We start from the raw sequence: 19,378 nt of genomic DNA on the forward strand, positions 1-19,378 counted from the left end.
ATCAAATAAATACAAATATATCTAAATAAATATATAAATTAATTTTTTTTTTATTGATCTCACTTTTTCAATTCTTTGCTCATGTATATGCATGCAAGATGAATCTTACATAAATAAGAAAAAGTATAAAGTGTATAGCAACAAAAGCTTAAAAATAAATAATATTATTAAAACTAATATATATATATATATATATATTAGTTATCTAATATATATATATATATAATATAAATATTATTATTAAAAATTAATTATAACATAAGAAAGAATAATTAAGAATTAATACTAAATAGATAAAAATTAAAATATTTTCACTCGAATTAATATTCATACAATACATTTCATCCCATAATCAGTCTTAAACTTTTGGTGGAATTTTTTTATTATTTATTTATTATTATTTATAATTTTTTTAAATATATTAAAATTAAATATAAAATTGGTTTAGTGGTTAATGTTGGAGTTATAGATGTTGGGTTCAATTCTTAAATATATTTTTATATTTATATTATTATTATTAAATATTATATTATATAATAATATAAATCGATAGAGATGGGTACGAGGGTGGGGTAGGGTCCTATACATATCCCTACCCATAACTATGTGGGTAATAGAAAATGTCCCTTATTATTGTTTATATCTTCGTCTCTGTCTCATTTGGGGCGAATCCTTGTAGATACATGTACTCACAAACATAATTGACACATTAAAATTAAAAAAAAAAATTATCTTAGACATAATAATCAAGGTTAATTATTTTTTACTAAATCTACTCTACTTTTGTTGACACTGACTTCAATGTTATAGAAATTGAATTAGGAAACCTACTTGATCTTGGTCTTCATATAGGTCAAAATTGAAACGTGCACCCAAGTCCACCATAATTCTCTAAGAGCATTTGCAACATCATTGGCTTCATCACCATAAGTTTTATATTTCTAAAGAATGATATATCAACTATTATACCATAATAATATAGAAAGACATGATATATCAATCATATTATATGAAATATTTCTAAAGAATCATATATTAATATGGAAAAGCATGATATACTAATCATATTATATGAAAAGATATGTTAGTCATATAGTTTTAATTCAATCAGGTATAGGGTTCAAATCATAATGATAACTATTTTTATTTCATTACTCTAATTTATTTCTTATGTATTACATATCTCATTAGACTTGGCTTCATGAGTGGATTGCTTTTTACTCGTGCCTCGTTCGTGGATTGATATGTAGCCTCATACCTCACGACAGCTTCGACTCTTGTCGGCTTTGTTATTTACTTCCCGGAGATGATAGAGAGAACTATGTCCCCGAAGGCTAAGGTGGTAATCGCCCATGCGATGATGGACGAAACGGCCGCAGCTGCAAGGCTATCCTCCATGGTCTTATGTGGTTTCCTCCGGCGAGCTTGGAGGCTGCTCCCACCACGCCGGCCAGAATTGCGAACACTAGGAAGTAGAAGGTCGCACCGTCGCCCGCCACACCTACTCACGAGTTCATTCAACAACATAGCCCAATGGATCAATTAAGTTTACTGTTGTAAGCAGCATAGTTCGATGACGTGGAACTAGGAAGGGAAGGAGAACACTCCCGGGGTAATTGGTCTGGCCATTGATGAAGTGGTTGAGGTTCCAGCTCGCGAAGCCTATCACGATTATGTACATTATGAAGTTGAGAAACAGCAGCGGCGTCTGAGCCATCTAGAGGAAGACGAACACTCCACCGCTGCTCCTTGAAGGCTCTAAAAGCACAGAAGACGGCTACAAGAAAAGCTCTACTTCACCATCCTTAGATGCTCGCCGACTTCTCGGGCAGGGTGGGGATAAGCATGCATGGGAGCCTAAATAGCAAGGTGGCTGTGTCGGCACGGAGGTGACACTTGTGAGAGAAGCAACATGAGCTCGGGGCTTTTCGAACTGTGTGCCATGGGTGTCCTTACGTTCCCATAGCTCTCCCCGACTTGGCACTTGAGAGAGTGAAATCATGCTTGTACACCTGATCAATTATGATGACAATAATTAGATCAGTCGCATGGGTGTATCTTGTGCTTCTTTATGTGATATGCTCCATACTGGTGTCAATTATGCATCAAGCTACTATTGGCCCACTTCAAAGGATAAGAGATAAAATTAAGATGTGAGCATAAGATATCATTAGTAACCATAAAAAAATTTTAATTAATATATTTAAAAATTAATTGGATACATAGGTATTGTATGCCATAACTAAACTAATATTTCAAGCATAAATAACACTCCAAACTTTGAACCTTTTCTAAGTGGATATGATATACAAAAACCCGAATATGATGGATGATATGGACTCAAACATGATTGGATCCGATGGGTGACTGGGCTGGACCCGTCGTACTTTCATATTTGTGGTGCTGGTTCTTTAATCGTCACTGATACATATTCTAGTAAGCTTTTTTGAGTGGCAAAGATGCTTAAAGATGTTAGTACTTGATAGTGCTTCTTGTCTTTATCAATTACATTCACCTCCACCGTACTTCATCCCACCATAGTCATTTTAATGACTCTAATGAGTAAAGAAGTGGCATCACAAAGTAAAGTTGCTTGAGATCTCGGGCCACATGTTTCTCAGATATGCTTCAGCCTCATTCTAATCTCTTTATGGAACATATATTATTACTCTCCAATATGTATTGTTGTCAGCAAAGACTCGAGTACTTGACATCGAGAAGTGCCACGAGAACCGCCCTATGTGTCATCAGGTGCGTCAGCGAGATTCCACAGGGTTCCCCACGAGCCCTCCTCGGTGGAGCCATCGCTCAGGTAGCCGTCGACGCCGCCGCCCGGAAGCATGAAGGTCACCGAGTTCAAGTAGGTCATCTCCTCCGTGTCTTCCACCGGTGTGGCTTCCTCCGCTTGCTCCATGAACGCTCTCACGTCCGCTTGTTGCTGCTCGTCGTCCTGGTGCTGTTGGTCCTCCAGCCGCTGCCTGATGAGGAATCTCGCTCTCGCCTTCTCCACGTTCTTTGACGGCTTGCTCTTCTTGAAATGGGTCCTCCAGTAGTTCTTGATCTCGTTGTCGGTCCTCCCTGGGAGGCTTCGGGCGATGGTGGACCACCTACACGGACACACACGAAGATGAAGACGACAACATAAGAAATGGTTGTTTCTGGCAGTGAATACCTGTTTCCCCACAAGGCATGCAGCTCTTGAATGATGTTCTCCTCTTGTGGAGTAATATTCCCCCTCTTGAGGTCAGGCCTCAGGTAGTTCACCCACCTCAGCCTACAACTCTTCCCACTCCTCCTTATTCCTGCAGTGCAAAAACCAGCAGCAGCAGCAGAACAACAAGTTCAGCAACACGTAAGAAATGAAAGCAACGCAGTAAACTGTAGTTAATATAGAGACCAAAGATGAGTAACTGAGCCATGGCGATCGATTACCTGTCAACTTGGAGACTGAGTTCCATTTTCCTTCACCATGGAGGTTGACATGCTCCATGAGGAGCTTATCCTCTTGTGCAGTCCACGGCCCCTTCTTCCAGCCCTCATTATCCAGAGTTCCCAGGCCAAACTTCGCATCCATCGCCTCACCCGTAACTTCCACTATAGCAGGAGCAATCGAGAATATCTGATTATATATAAGCCTTCGCCTTGTCGATCGGTGATGAGAAAAAGACTATGATAGCATGCTTACACCGTACTCGATAGTGATCGATGGCATGTCCTTTCCAGAAGCATAAACTTTAGCATTGGGTTAGCTATCATTTAGGTGTCTTTTAGGATTGGCCACATTATGGTGTGCGTGTGTGGCACGAGTCGAGTCTGATGCTGAAATGATAGAGCTTGACTGCAGTGGGTGTTCATTAAATCTTTTTCAAGGATTAAGTGTGAGTGACACATCCATATCTTGACAAGTCCGAGGATGAAATGATAGATTGGAGGAACTCGGTGAGTACGGACTCCTTACGACGCATCCACTTGTCTGCTGTGCTTAGTTGAGGCTAGCCATGATCTCACCAGAGAAAAGCAAAGAGGTAAGTGCGTATTAGCTTATGCTAATGGAAGGTGATCGTTTCCTCGATGGAGACTACACCGCCAACTATTTCTTACCACATGGTTCAACAAAATAGCCTTTAATCTTGCTTTGTGTCGTACATGATGATGCCGAATACTGTTCGATAACGAGCTTTGTGGGATGCCAGTTTGGCTAAACATGGGATAAGCTTCTAGTTGTGTCTTCTTTAAGCACGCGAGGACAAGCTGGACGCACCATCCTGTCAACACCTGGATTCCTGGATTCATGGATTACAGACATAGAAAAAAGAGCAAAATCCGCAAAGTGAATAGGTTTAAGAGAGCGTGACAAATCATTGCAATGAAGTGGCGATCCACGTATGGACATCCAAGTCAGCAGTGTAGAGGAGAGGTCACAATCATTTTTTTGTTTTCAATGTAGTTGTGTTGGCCACAAAAACTTTGAATGTCCTAATGGTGCAGCAATTAGCTCCTCAATTATGGGCAAGGAGACAATTGCACTGTCATCGAAGTAACTATAGGAAGGCTCTGATGTGGCTAGCATCCATCACCCTTCTTCCCTAGAGGATTCTATTATGGCCCATGGATCTATGTCCGGCAACAAATGATCGGGCAACAATTCTCCTCGGAGAAGATGCTATTATGATAGCGTACTACACAAATGTCAGATATGGTGAACCATCCTTCCTACCCTCGTGCCAATGTGTTGCGTACTATGCTTGTTGTAGTTATTGTAGCATTAGAAGGGATGGCCTCATCCATGGAGCCATAAATATAATTAGTTATTTGAGACCCCTATAAATCTTAAACCACAAGGCCAAAACAAAAATCTATCATATCAAAGTTTCGGATAATATGCAATATTGTTAGTTCTTTAGTGTGGGTGCGTTCAACTTTGATATGACAGATTTTTGTTTTGGTCTTATGGTTTCTTCGGTGATATCGGATATAGTGTTATCTCATCAGCCTAATGATGACAAATGAATCTGAAGACCGATCATCAACGCCAATCATTAATCAGGTCTATCTGTGCGTTTGTGAGTTCTCAGTTAACTTCCATCTCCCTCACCTTCTATTGATTAGAAATATTTTTGGAAATTACCTACTATTCCTCGTGTGTTTTTTGTCTATTGGAAGTTATTACTTAACCACTTATCTACTTTAGATTTCCTTAATTCTCAAGACATTGATGTTGCTGGTGTGTGTTTTCTTTGCCACCAGCATTCCGACTGTGTGCTACACCTTTCTTATAGTGCTTGTTCATTAGAGATGTTTTGTCTTTGATTGAGCTTAATCTGGAAGTCTCCTTTTGTTCTTTGGGTTCTTGAGGGAATGACTATTGGTCTCAGTCAGGATAAGGCTATATATTTTGGTTAGCTTGGAAGATCAGTTCTTATTTGTTTGTAGGAGGTAAATTTGTTTGTGTTTTCACTGACAAGCTTTCTACCTTTTTGAGCGTGACTCGTTTAGTTTCTCCTTTGGATAGAAAAAACAAGTAAATGCTTCTTATGAACATTTCCTTTTGCGAATAAATCTTGAATCATTTCACAAATTGTCATGCAATGAATGATTAATGAAGACACTGAGTTCTGCAATACTGTAATGGAAAGAAGGAAACTGATGTTGCAGGAGAGCCATGGCGGAACCATCTACCGTAGCCAAAGGGAAAGGTTACTACTAGTAGATGAGAGCACAGATTTGAGAAGAAAGTATCTGACCCAGACAGCTACACGATTCAGATAGAAGAATGCACCCCCAAGTATTTGCAGAGATCAATACCTCTTACAATCGTCTTCAAGGAAGACCTTCTCCTATGTACAACACCGAAACCAAAAGCAACATACCTATACCTTCTCCCCTGCAACCCTACACCAACGTTCCACCCACTTTCCATCTCATTCCACGAAAACGTATACCATCGAATCCGTAGCTTTCTCTTTTTTTCCTTGCAATTGTTCACCGTCACTAGATTGGTCGTGGCCGAGATGGGAAGGACCTGGTTGGCTGGATGGGTGGGGCAGGACGCCGGGGTGAGTCGCGCAGCGTCTGGGAACGGTGTAGCATTTCGACCATTGACGGCGTCTGATAAGAATGGAGGAGGCTGGAACCGTCGGTGGAGTCCCCACGCGCGGTTGCTCGCTGCCATGAGTGCGAGCTCAGCCCCGACAGCACATAAGCGCGCCCCGAGTCCTCGTACCGCTGTCGGCTCGCCATCCTCTCTTGCATCTCTCTCAGCTCTGCATCCAGAGCCAGGCACAATCGGTCGCTCGCCCGCGCCGCCAGGGACTCCGACAGTATTCTCCGACGCTCCTCCAGAATCGAAACTGCATCAGACAGAAAACCTCGCTCGGCTGCAGCCCTCGCATTTGACATGGCCTCGGCGGCCTGGACGCGGTTCCTCTCGCGGTCGACCTCGATTGATGGAGTTTGAGACGAGACGACCTGTGGCCTTTGGATCCTCACCTCTCTGATCGGCAAATGAACAGTATCCTTCGAAACCGGGTCCTTGTAGACACAGGCCACCTTGAGCAGCACGATCTCTTCGATGGCGAACGGCACATTCACCGAAACCAGGAAGTCTCTCTCTTCATCGGCATAAAGGTCGCCCACGTAAATAAATCCAGTCCGAGCATCATTCAACAACTGGTTTCTGTAGCTGCCGGAATTGATGGGAGCTAGTCGTACTCCAGGATGCGCACACTCCACGCCCAGCCGCAACTCTTGCACCACCACACTCAGGATGCCACCGATGCATTGTGCGAAGGCATCCTGAAGCACGCCCTCTGACTCAATAAAGGAGAAGGTGCCACCAGAAATTTCTGCAATTGCGTGCATGACAGCAGAGTCGTGGTCCGCGCCAAAACCAAAAGAATGGACAGATACCGCTGTGCTGCTGAGAATGGAGGACGGAACAAGTACTTTGTAGTCCGGCTGTGAGCGTTGAGCTCCACTGCCGCTCGAGGATAAGGTGTAAGTGTCCTGGCCATCGGTGAGGAGGAGGATGCTGCACACTGGATTCCTCTCCCTCCGTTCCTCGATCACCTTGAACCCCTTCTTGAGGCCTTCAGCGATGTTTGTCCCACCGCTGGACACCAGAGAATTGACGGCTTGCAAGGCCTGTCGTCGGCCAGAGTCAGACATCCGGCACAAGGGGATGAGTCGGCGCGCCGTCGACGAGAAGGCAACGACCGAAAGGCGATCAGAGGGCCCAAGATTTTGGATCAGAAAACTCAGGGCACGCTTGAGAAGCGCTAACTTGGTGCCCGCCATGCTACCGCTGACATCCAGCACCGTGACCAGGTCTACCGGAGCACGAACGTTCTGCAGCACAGTAGAGCCTGCGGTGAGGTTCGACCGGGGGCTCTGGTTCATGGTGGCATGAGGAGCCTTCACATGCATCAGGACGGCGAAGTTCTCCAGGCAATCAGATTGCGCTATGGCTGAGAATTCAGGATGTATCTCGACCTCTACCATCTCAGGACGACCTTGACGGAGATCTCTGGCTGCTGCAGATTGCAGATCCAGAGGCTCGTCATCGTTAAAACTGCTCGGTTCTGAACCATAAAAGTAAGAAGGAAAGTGATTGCGCCGCCTGTTTGCGGAAGCCGCACGAGGGAGCCGGCGTACAACATGCATACGACCATCCTCCACGACTGGGTTTACCCTGGCTCTCCCATGATGAGGATTCCCAAGAGCCAGGGGAGCTTGGAGAGGGATCTCCTTCCATGTGGCTTTGCAGAGAGGGCAGACGTAGTTGCCATGATTTACGTTCGCCGTGATGCAATGGAAATGGAACGTGTGGGAGCATTCAGCTGTGAAGAGTGCATGACCATCTCCAGCTTTCATCGATCCAAGGCAGATAGCACATTTCTGAACCAAAGCATTCAAATCAATGTCAGAAGACTGGAGCAGCAGCAAACTACAGCAGTGAGCAAACTAAGAAGAACTAGTTCGCTGAAGCTAATTTGAGGCTAAATTAATAGCAGAACATTACAGGAAATCAACCAAAAATCTCAAAAATGAAAAACCAACATGGCGAGAAGAAAAGTAAACCATATGACCTCTTCCGTAAACAATGATGAACAATTCAAAAGAGAATGCACATTTTTCATCCTTCCTCTTCTTCTAGATGTTCTTGCCGTTTCTAATATAGAAGCTACACAAAAGCCAAAGCATCAACTGGTGAACGCATCATGGGCTTAACTCTGCTACAATTTCCACATCAGATGGCTTAAGAAACAGGCATAATGTTCTATTTCCGGACAAAGTCAGAAAAAAAGAACACGACAATGAGCTAATCGAGAAAAGTTAGACTAAGTAAACCAGCACAATCGCTACAAAGTCTACCCACAAATCCATTTCCAATATTGATCAACAGAGACTTGTTTTAGAAAAGTAAAAGCCAAAAAACAAAACAAAATTCTTCACATGAAGCAGTCTACTGCCCCTTTTGTGAAGGCATCAAGGCATTCGAATAGAAAAAGACAAGAGGAGTTTTGACCTTTCTCTTTTCGCGTGCCAAATGCTATTGGTCCTCAAAGGACAGAGACACCAACAAAAGAAACGCCCAAAAGAGACACGGAAGCAAATAAATGAGCATCCGACTCCAAGATTTTGCACAAGATTGAAAAGAGCAAGAAACTAAACAAAGTTCTTTAGAGGAGGAGCGAACACATGCATTCAATCGCCATTTGTATGCACAACTCTCACATGAATCCGCCTGAATCAAAAGAACCGATAGAAAAATCATCAAGAAACAGAAGGGGTTGAAACGAGAACCGAACCTGTGACGATCTGCTACCGGATTTAGATAGCCGGAGGCCACCGGACATCGTCGGCATCAGGGCCCGGAAATCCGACGCCTCCACCGACCCCGCCGGGGAGGAAGTGGTGCTCGAGGCGGCGACGGAGGCCCTGCGTCCGGCGGCGGACCCACCGGGTCGAGACCCCCCGTCGTCGTCGTGAAGCATTTCCCTCGGGACTTGGACGCAGAGGTTCAGACCCAGCGCCCTCGTCACCTTCCTCCACGTACTCCCCATTCTCTACCTCCTCCCCTCTTCCTCAGCGGTTTTCTTCAAGAATCTTGTGGCGTACAAGATCAAGATCCCGCCTTTCCTCTTCCCCCGCTCTCACCCCACCAAAAAGAACAGATCTTAGAACCAAGCTTCGGAGGCCGGAAAGAGGTTTATACTCCTAAACTAGGGTTGGTAGACGAGGAAGCCGGATGGGCAGAGGAGACTAAGGGTGGCAACGGCGGCGGTGGGACGCGTTCAAAGGAGAAAATGGGTAGCGGAGGTGGTGTGATCACCTACAGAGGGAGCTGCCACAGGAAACGGTGAGGGTCTGACATTTGGGAAGGGAGGAGAAGAAGGGAGAGGGGAATTGTTTTCCTTGGACGGCTAAATGGAAAGTGATTTAAAGGATTTGATAGGGTGGCTTTGACTTCCGGATTTGACCCTGGTAATTTGGTCCACCCGGCGGATTCCCCATCTGTTGGGGAAACGCGTTTCTCGAGTCGAGGAATCGACGACCGAGTTGCATGAATTAAAATTTCAAGACAAATAAAAAATATAAGTGTAACATTTATAGCACAAACTTTATTTATTTTTATTGAGATGCTAAATTGGCAGCGTCACCTATACCAAATACTCAGAGCACGCTCCCTTGCCGTTTCCTCGATCGATTCCCTTACCTTGGTCACTGTAAGGGGCAGTTTAGTGACATAAGGCAGAAGGAATGGGTTTCGCTGTCTCGTCCAACCACGAGCCCCTACATAAAGTAAATTAAGAAGACAGAGAAGGAAAAGCTGGCGTTGAAAGGAGGGGAGGAGATCCCTTAACAGATACGAAGCGGCGAGAGAGAGAGAGAGAGGGCGGAATGATATGAAGCGGAGAAAGAGGAAGGTGAGAAACGGAGGAGGGCACAGAACCCAAAGGCAACATTTAAGGAGGGGATTACTAGGGAACGGCTGCCCTCATGGCTGTGCCCAGACATCGGCGAGTATGGTCTTCGACATGGCCCTTCGCTCATAAATGTCTTCTTTACTCCATTAATTCCTTTCCCTTCCTCTTCGTGGCACTGTCGAAGAGTTCAGACGCCCACCGCGGCACCACATCCACCCCCACTCGAGCGATCAAAGCGGGGGTGAAAGAACAAAGCCTCGATTAATCGGGTAAAGTAAGAATAAAGATAACCTGGCCTTGGAAGGACTCGTCGCTGCTTTCGGTGGCTGCCATTCCGGATGAACTTAAGCGTCGCTCGAAACTTAATCCTTCAGCTTTAGAATTGGAAATAGGTAAGATATATAGAAGACAATGCCTGGTTTCTGTGCATTGAAAATGAAGCATAAGAATTAAGTCCTTTTCAAAGTGTTATCTTCCCAGTAAGGATAACAGCCTCTTGGGATTAAAAGTGTTTTTGGATTCTCCTTGGAGGACAAAAAAATTTAGTATACAAAGACTTCTTTACGAAGAAAAAGAAATGACGCATTCGCTATTCTAACAAATATGTCTTGGTGGGAGAAGGTGAGGTTGATCGATTCTTTAGTTTGTACATTTTGTTGATAATACGATTCTTTCTTTCCCCAGTAGAAAGAAAGAACCTAATCGTTTTAGTGAGTTTCCCAACTACATGTCGATCATCTAATCACTAGAATTTCGATGTGTAGTAATCATAATTTAGGGTTCCCATGATCACATACATCGAGCTTGAGAGATCAAGATGACGAGGAGGCTTCTACCAGTCAACTTCCTCTCTCCATTTCTATATCTTCTCATCTCCGTATGAGAAAACATCGGGCGAATTAAGATCAATTGGCCCACAGTTTAGGATTAATTAAACATATTACGATTTCACACGCCACCTTCGTTGTTGGTCATAAGAGATACAATTAAAGAAAAGCATAGCTAATTTCCTTCTTGGGTGGTGGATCATATTATATGGTCCCGTTCACGGAATCATGAGTAGCCTTTTGACTTTGGTGTCGCGGGCACCAAGTCCCCGTCATTATGTATCGTCGTCCATGTTGTGCATCCATATGTGGTTTAAATGCTAGCAATGGTATCGATTAAGATGAATAACACCCCCACTGACTTCATAAATGGAGGAATTTTAATTAGCCCAACTGGACTCTGGTATGATCGAATACCTCAGACAAGTCCAACATGTTGGCGTTGACTAGGCCATGGCGATTGGTCATCCTATCATAGTAAGAATCGACACATATGCTATGGGAGAGAGATAAGAATCGAAAGCAAAAGGCTACTCAGTCATCTTATCATAGCAAAAATGGGTGTAAAATTTACATCATGTGAGATAGAATTATAAAACCCCTAACTTATCCATTGCAATTCCCTTTGTATATTATAATTTACATCATTTTTCTTACACATTTTAGAGAGAAACGAAGAATACTCAAAGCATTTTCTTTCATCGAGTCTAAATAAGATGTATGAGATATTTATAAAAGGATCAATCTTTAGTTTTTTGAGATTTTTTCTACTGAAATTTCTTGACTTCAGAGATAAAAGAAATGCTTTATCAACCCCAACACCTCAATCACTGACGAGAAAAAAAATAGGAATGCCTGCCGTCGTCTCCACCTCATTCACCTTTTAGTCGCAGTAGTTAAAACCTTAGTGTTGGTTTCCTTCTCACACAGTAAAATTCCATTGAACGTGGTGCATTGTTCCATTGCACTAGAATTCCATTGCACTGCCAAAACCACCGAGTATACTTTATTTGGACCACTCCACCATTGAACACTTGGAGAGCTCAAGTCTGAGAACCGCACTAGACACAAGTTCGGGATCGGCCCCACAGGGATGATGGCCTCCATGAAAAGCTACCTCAGTAATTCCCAACATGAAATGGAATCGAAGTTCGGTGCCACGCCACAACAGCTACCGCCGCAACACTTGCCGAAATGCTTGCTTTTGTAGCAGGCGGAACCAGCTCAGGTTCATGATAATGATTGAAGTATATTATTATTCTCTCAACGCATTTGAATGAATCACTTTTAGGACGGTAAATGTTCTTAAACCGGCACATATATAAACAAGCATGTGTAGAGAAGTAGGAGGTGCTTAGTTTGAGGACACTCCATTAACTTTGTTGTCTTCTTTCTAGAAGTCATGCTTAGTTGATTACTTTGCTCCACATACTTAGAAAGGCGTAAGATTCGTGACAGTGGAATTAGCTGTGGACATGCATGGGTGCTTGCTTTAAAAGCAGCGCAAAATCCAGCTTTGAAAAGCTACTACTCCATTACCCATCAAAAGTGAAGTCCATTTTGATGAGATTCTCACACACACCCTACAATAATTTAGCAACATGCATGTCTTCCTGTGAACCACAGATATTTTGCACCACGACCTTTCCACTATCCAAAATAGCCTTTGTCTGTGCATGTCCTTAAAAAAGCTAATCCTAAGCTAAAGTTCGTGTGGTGTGACGTGATGTTGTTAGCTAAATCATCATGAGCAGGGAGAGAAAAGATGAAAGAGTGACAGAAAAGCTCAGTACTTCATCATCGTCATCATCTCAAGGCCATGGTGTCAAGCTGTGTATGCTTATCATTGTGAAGCTGCTCACGAGGAGAGGACTCTCTTCGCAAAGCTCCCTTTTGTAAAGCCTGTTCTGTAACTTTTATGTTGACTTGCCCCATAAAGCCTGCTAGGCTCGCACGGCTAAGGTAAAGGAAACTTTCCTAGGGTTCTTAGGAAATGGTTCTCCTTCCTATCTACCTCCTCGCACCATAACGGGAAGCAAGTAAAGCATATGTATATGCTCTCAAAAGGCGCAACGAAAGGCAGCAGTGCCATCTGTCCTTAAGATGAGGTCTTCATAAAGCCTAATTGTAAGTGGGAACAGGAAGTTCCGCTCACTCATTAGGAGGCTCTACACGTAGTTTTCTTCGTTGGAATCTCATATGAGAGAGAGAGAGAGAGAGAGTGTGTGTGTGTGTGTATAATGTTTAATATAATCAGTAGAAAACATTGGGAGCCGACTATGAAATATGAACGCTCATATAAACGGTTTAGCTTACTGTTCATTCCATTGATTCTTAAACCATCAACAAATATATAGTTTCTGATCATCCATTACTCGAAGATTAGAGAACTTTGTTAGATATATAAAATGCAGTCATTCTCTTGACGTCGACTAGTTAATTGAACCAACCCAGCAGCTATTTTTTCGGCTCAACTTGGTGAGAATCAACAAAGAATATCATGCATAAAGTTCATGCTTCCTCTTTCTGGTAAACCAACGATGAGTCTGTACATAAAAGAAGAAGGGCAACTTCTGTTCCACCATCCACCACCAGGACTTGGCCATGCATAAACATTTCTTCGGGTGACACTCGTGGATGATGCTACAAGAAATTTCGACTTTATTTCTTGAAAGTAATTGTTCTTAATAATCTGTTCATCCGCCACTGGAAAGATCCAATCTGTACTAAACTCTACCGAAGACCAAAGTATTACTATTGAACACACACATCCATCAGCCTGGCTGCAGCAATTCCACCTGTTAATGGGCGGAATTCAACCACATCTGGCCTGAATTAATCGAACATTAGTATGGCTAGTTTAGAATTGGGCTAAATCCACGTAGGTGCCTCTACAGCATGGATTGGAACCTTTTAGCATCCTTTCTACCCAATTCACTAAACTTAGATTACGATAGTCAACTCAGCGGTTTCCACTATCATGCTTAGGTTGCTCTCTTGCTCATGCATTTCGTGACAGTTTCCACTATAATCATATATTTGTATTAAGAAACTTTTGAAACAACACAAGAACAAAACAATAAGAAAATTTCCGATTGTTACAAGAACAATGCGGAAGTTTTCCAAGTTAAGCCAAGTTGGTCATGAGAAGTTCCAAGCGCCCTAGGCTCTACAGTCAGTCAAACATCTAGGCTCTTCAGGGACTGGTGTATGTTGGGACTGGTGTAGGTTTCTGCTATAAATGCAGTATATTTAAGAGAGAAGTGAACAATCAATTCAGTGCTCAGAAGAAGGTAGCGAAAGAAAGGAAATGTATGATTTCAAGTAGGTTTCAGGTGCTCGTCAAAGACCTTGGATTTCTGAATGGTCCTACAATAGGCTACAGGAATCTCTCCTACTCTTAGAGGAACAGGAACCAAGGCCACCTCGGCGCCAATGAAGTCTGATCCCAGTCTGCCTCAGATTCTACTGCAGGTCAGTTTCTTCTTAATGGTGTGTAGGTGGGGGTAGGTTGGGGTGGCAAAAAAAGCATCTACAAATAAATATGAGAATATCATTTTTCTTATTTTTTACATTCAGATTTCCCTTTGATTGGGAAAATAGTCTTCAAGTTTCACATGAACGACACTCACGTTTCACAGGCCTCTAAGAAGAGAGAGACTCTTAAGACTTCTTTCCCGGTATTGCATCTACAAAATAGCAGTTTGGCCACCTTGCAATAAGGGATGGGAAGATGCAGCAGTTCTCGAGGTTTGACTTTGAGTGCAATCTCCACTGGGCAGCAGAAGATAAGGTTAAAGCTTCGATTTTACCTTTCGCGTTCACCTTTGACTACACGTGCTCGAAGTTTATGGATCGATCATGAATTATTTTGAGTCTTTTATCATCGTCTATTATAAAATTATATAAATCATTATGAATGAAAAAATAAATTATTTAAATTAGACATAATGTGATGAGAAGCCACAATCAACAAACTAGTTTGATGAAGATTGAAATTACTAAGCAGCAAAGTGAGCACACAGTAGTGATAATGAAAACCAAGTAAGTGATATAGTAGGATATACAAAATAAGATGGGTATCAAGGTTGATATTAGCAGTTTATGAGCAATAATATTTCTTAGCAATATGACCTTACAAATCATATATTTGACATGTGATTTTGTTGTTAAATTGTTGACATGTGATTTTGTTATTGAATTGTTGACATGTGATTTTGTTATTGAAATGTTGACACTTTTATGAATGTGAGTTTGACAGAAGCTTGAGCTTCAACATTACATTAATGGAGACAAGATTATTTTCAGAAATAAAAGAGTTGGGGATGATATAAGATGAGTGGCTAGTTGAAGAGATATTACCCACCGTATCGAAGAGTGAAAAAGAAAAAAACCTAAAGTCACTTACAAGAAAGAGAGGTTTGCTAGAGCATAAAGCTTGTTGCAATGCTATCTCCAACAACAACTATGAAAGAAGAGGTACAAAGCAACTATAGCAAAGAATTACAATGCCTTCAACCATAATGAACGAGGAGGTACAAAATTACAGTAGCAAAGAGTTACAATGTTACCTTCAACCGCAAAGAGTTATAGTTCTACCTTCAACCACACTGAAGGAAGAGGTACAAAGCCATAATAGTAAAGAGAAGATTAAAAAAGAAAATTTTCTTGGAGCAACTATGGCTCTGATATCATGAGAAAAAATAACTTGCTAAATTTTATTGATAGTAAGTATAAATTTATATACATGATTACATGATTTTCTTAGTCAATAATAAATATAAAATATTCACTAAATCATTTCATGATTTAGGAGATGAGATTGAGATCACGATTTTTATTATTAATAGAATCGTGATAATATATTATCAGAATTTTATGGTTTAGAAACAGTATTTAAATATTAAGAAGATCATGAGAATGTTATCGTGATTTATTTTTCTCAAGTAGCATTCGGCATCCTTTCATATCTCTCTCTCTCTCTCTCTCTCTCTCTCTCTCTCTTTAAGGAAGCAAAAGCAAACGTGGGGACTCTTCTTCATCTTTGTTTCAGTGTTTCAGATGTGAATTAAATCTGTCCATCCCAAGATGAGCAGCAAGAAAAATTGGTGATCTGGGTCTCGAGAAACTAAAGACCCAGGTGATTGCTGAGCCAATGGTTACAAACTTGTATGGTAGAAGGAATGATGGAGAAGGTCACGTCGTGTGCAGCTACGGCCCACGCAAACTGGGACAATGGAAGCCCAGTCTCAGGCCCAATTATATAAAGGGATCAACTCACATCGAAGTACGAATTCGAGACCACGAACGGAGTAATACACCGCATGAGATCCCTTTCATCTCGGAGGACATTGATAACTGTGCTGTAGAACTTCTGATGAGGCTGATGTCAAACATCATTCTTCATGGACAGAAAGACTGCCAAAATCATGAACTGAGCAGTTGTGAGAGTATTTGTAGGGTTACTAAATGCCATCAAATCGTTTGATTAGGTAGCCTTGGGGGTCATATCTATTTTGATATGTGATACTGCGCGGTTGGCACAAGCTATCGAGTGGACTTTCAATCCTGACGTTGAGATCCAACGCCGGACCACCGCCGGAGTTCTGCATCGATTAATTCTCAACGCTATAAAAATAATCCTCAGTCACTTCATCTTGCCAATTCCTCCAGCAAACAATTTGCAAAGAATTGAGTTGTTTTCTTGCAATATGTATGGCATGCAAATATAATTAATTACTTAGAAAAGAATTGACTTCTCCATGAACCTTTTCCTTGAAGGAACAGCAAACTCAACAGAAGATACCATAAAAGAGAGAGCCAATAAAACCGAGATTCCCTATGTCATGTCCTTACGATGACATGCTTCAAATATTGTTGTTCTACCTTAAAGTAATAGCAAAGATTGAGAAGATATCATCAAACTTAGCGGCTAGCTGGAAGTACTGCATATATGAATAATCTAAATATATTTTTTATAGTACGTCCCACATGATGCATACGAAAATGAACTGAAATACTTCAAGTCTTGCATCACAGGATTCGAATATGACACTGTTAGATCTTCCCGGTAGAGAAGTTTGACTTTGTTGATTGAGATTTGTACAAGCTTACGTAGATACTGATTCTAATTTCGTTGGTTGTACTTCATGTGTGTGTGTGAGAGAGAGAGAGAGAGAGAGAGAGAAGAGAAGAACTTGTTGCAAGATTCTTCTCGAGGTTTCTTATTGCACACATCTTCCAAAAGAATAATATTGTCTTTCGTGACCTGAGATTCCTTCCTGCTGCTCATTAGCTCCCTCTTTGAATGCCATATATATTCATTCACTCTCACAGCGTCATACGCAACAACACATCAACTCGATTGAGAGTTGTAATCTTTAAACGCTCACACGTCATCTTCTGAAAGTCCACGGTCTCTTGTGATTGGTTGTGTAGGAAATCCATGCAGAGTCAAATGTCAACTTTCCATTTTCTGCTTGGAAATATTTATTAGGGTAGAGACCTTTCACCACACTCTATCTCTAAAAAAAATGCTGTGCTTTCGAGAAGATGACACCAAACGCACTACTGCCATGCCATTATCAAGATCAATGTTACGTGTGGAGCAATCTTCGTTTGCCACTACAATATGGACAATATTAATTGACAAACTACTGACTAAGGTAATATATGATGTTATCAATGGTGTTATATATATATATACTTTTTATCACCATAGTCGATCACATAATATATGAGAACACTAAAGGCTTGAGGTATAAAAATGTTCAATGCTTACCCAACATAACTACTGGATTTACATCATCACATAGAAAGATTTTGTCGTGTGTAGAAAGAACAATACTAAACTAACTCATTTCATTTAATCTGCTCAGGCCAACTTTATACGAATTATATTATGAGTAGGAGAAATAAAACATATTATGTTCAAATGGAAAACAACAAGACAATAACCAAAAGGAAATAAGAACAACATCTACTCTTGACGGTCATGTTCTAATGGCCCACTTTTGACGGTATCAAAAGCATCTCCATCGCCTACCAAACACATGTCGTATGCCTCATGGATTCCTTTCCATTAAAATATCACCACCAGGTATTTTTAATGGATGGGAAATTGGCACATACGATCAGCTTCATCATTGCCACTTAATATCCCTTGAGATTCGAGCCCAACATAAATCATCTGTCTCTTGCAACAACAAAAAACAAAAAACAAAAAACAAAAAACAAAAAACATTTTAAGATGACAGAACATTATTTTATCGGGAAATTGTGATGGATTCTACAATTTGTCAGAGGTGGCAAAGGATCAGAGTAAGAATGAATCATGTCTGAATAAACTTAATGTGTCTTAAGTTGGATTCACTCATGTTCTATTAATTGGTATGGGATTTCCACCTCTCGGAAGAAATGAGACCGCCACTCCAAGGAAAGGTTCCATTATCTTAAAATATGACAGCCACCGGAAAAGAATAGAATCAAAGTCATCCACAATATAAAGGTGAAAACAAACTCAAAGATCATATTCCATCACCAAATTACGTCATCATAAACTTCTAATTTTTCGAAACCAAAACTTGAGAAAAAAAAACATTTTTGATTAAAATTTAAAATTATAGATAAAGTTTGGTATTGTAGTTCGGAATCGTTTGGTTATATACAAAATAGTTTGAAGTGAAAGTTGTTGAATCTTGTATTTTGATGATGAAACTACTTGATATATGTTTATGACTTAATCTGCGTTTTGAGTGACGCAGGATGCTTTGATCAGGATGAGACAATTAGAGCAGGAAAATCATGTTGTGCCGGAGGAACATGTCAGAAGATTGGACGTCGGGCCGATGGATCGGTCGACGTATCGACAGAAGGCTTCGGGCCGTGGACTCGGGCATCGGGCCAAGAAGAGCGGGTATTGTGCCAAGGATATCGGAGTTGCAGAGTCAACTGGCCGATTGGGCAATAGGCTGCAGGAAAGGACGATGCGCCGAAGAATCGGACGAAGCGTCGAGGGACCAATGACATGCCGGACAACTTGGTTAATTGCTTAGGATTAATTGTCTCGATCGAAGTTTTTGTTTTACATGTGCAGGATTAACTACGATGAAAGTAAGACATGCAGCAGGAGTTGCGCGGGAGTCATGACAATGATCACGTTGGGAGTTCGAGAGCTCGACGGAAGTTCGGACAGTCGTCGGAGGTTCTGCGGGAACAAATCCGAGAAGTCCAGAAGCTTGCGAAAGGAGCTCGTCGGAACTTGCCAAGTGGATCGTCGCAGTCCACGAGTTTGCCGGAAGTCCGCAGGAGAATCACCGAGGGTTCATCGGATGATCGACGGAAGTTCGCCGGAAGAAGCGAGTGACGCACCGAAGCAAGCTGCAGAATATGTCTTAGGAAATAATCGTAGTTAGCACTTTGATTAAGTTAGAAATGGGAGGTGATCCCATTAGCTTAATCTTGGGGCAATTGGGCCCCTGAAGAACTCAAATTGGGTCGAATGGTTCAACCCATTCGGACCCAGGTTGCTGTGGGAGGTGCAACCGCCCAGGCAGGGAGGTAGCACCGCCCAGGCTATGTCTCCCAGCGAAACTGGGCGGTGCAACCGCCCCAGCCAAGAGG

General features: G+C 41.9%; 2 protein-coding genes across 3 annotated transcripts; both read right to left on the reverse strand.

Moving 5' to 3' along the window:
* Positions 1-2,524: 2,524 nt before the first annotated feature.
* On the reverse strand, positions 2,525-3,579 carry LOC135596535 (MYB-like transcription factor EOBI). Its single transcript, XM_065088586.1, has 3 exons — positions 3,433-3,579; positions 3,173-3,302; positions 2,525-3,107 (listed from the first exon to the last, which is right to left on the reverse strand). The coding sequence occupies exons 1-3, from the start codon at positions 3,572-3,574 to the stop codon at positions 2,738-2,740; spliced, it is 642 nt and encodes a 213-aa protein (XP_064944658.1). The 5' UTR covers positions 3,575-3,579; the 3' UTR covers positions 2,525-2,737.
* Positions 3,580-5,681: 2,102 nt separating this feature from the next.
* On the reverse strand, positions 5,682-10,303 carry LOC103970226 (E3 ubiquitin-protein ligase WAV3). 2 transcript variants are annotated; one of them, XM_009383921.3, is made up of 2 exons: positions 10,221-10,303; positions 5,682-7,896 (listed from the first exon to the last, which is right to left on the reverse strand). In XM_009383921.3, exons 1-2 carry the CDS (start codon positions 10,260-10,262, stop codon positions 5,992-5,994), a joined length of 1,947 nt encoding a protein of 648 aa, XP_009382196.2. In that variant the 5' UTR covers positions 10,263-10,303; the 3' UTR covers positions 5,682-5,991. The 2 variants fall into 2 exon arrangements, with proteins under 2 accessions (XP_009382196.2, XP_009382195.2); XM_009383920.3 differs by lacking the exon at positions 10,221-10,303 and adding an exon at positions 8,811-10,199.
* Positions 10,304-19,378: the final 9,075 nt, after the last annotated feature.

This window comes from Musa acuminata, chromosome BXJ1-11 (assembly GCF_036884655.1).
Source record: "Musa acuminata AAA Group cultivar baxijiao chromosome BXJ1-11, Cavendish_Baxijiao_AAA, whole genome shotgun sequence".
Taxonomy (NCBI): domain Eukaryota; kingdom Viridiplantae; phylum Streptophyta; class Magnoliopsida; order Zingiberales; family Musaceae; genus Musa; species Musa acuminata.

What these genes read in the sequence shown, in the direction of transcription:
- LOC135596535 (XM_065088586.1), bottom strand. Translation starts at nt 3,574, where the DNA reads ATGGATGCGAAGTTTGGCCTGGGAACTCTGGATAATGAGGGCTGGAAG. An exon ending in CTCAGTCTCCAAGTTGACAG is followed by an intron (nt 3,303 to 3,432) that starts GTAATCGATCGC and finishes TTTGCACTGCAG; the next exon opens with GAATAAGGAGGAGTGGGAAG. An exon ending in CATGCCTTGTGGGGAAACAG is followed by an intron (nt 3,108 to 3,172) that starts GTATTCACTGCC and finishes GTGTCCGTGTAG; the next exon opens with GTGGTCCACCATCGCCCGAA.
- LOC103970226 (XM_009383920.3), bottom strand. Translation starts at nt 9,065, where the DNA reads ATGGGGAGTACGTGGAGGAAGGTGACGAGGGCGCTGGGTCTGAACCTC. An exon ending in CCGGTAGCAGATCGTCACAG is followed by an intron (nt 7,897 to 8,810) that starts GTTCGGTTCTCG and finishes GCTTTGGTTCAG; the next exon opens with AAATGTGCTATCTGCCTTGG.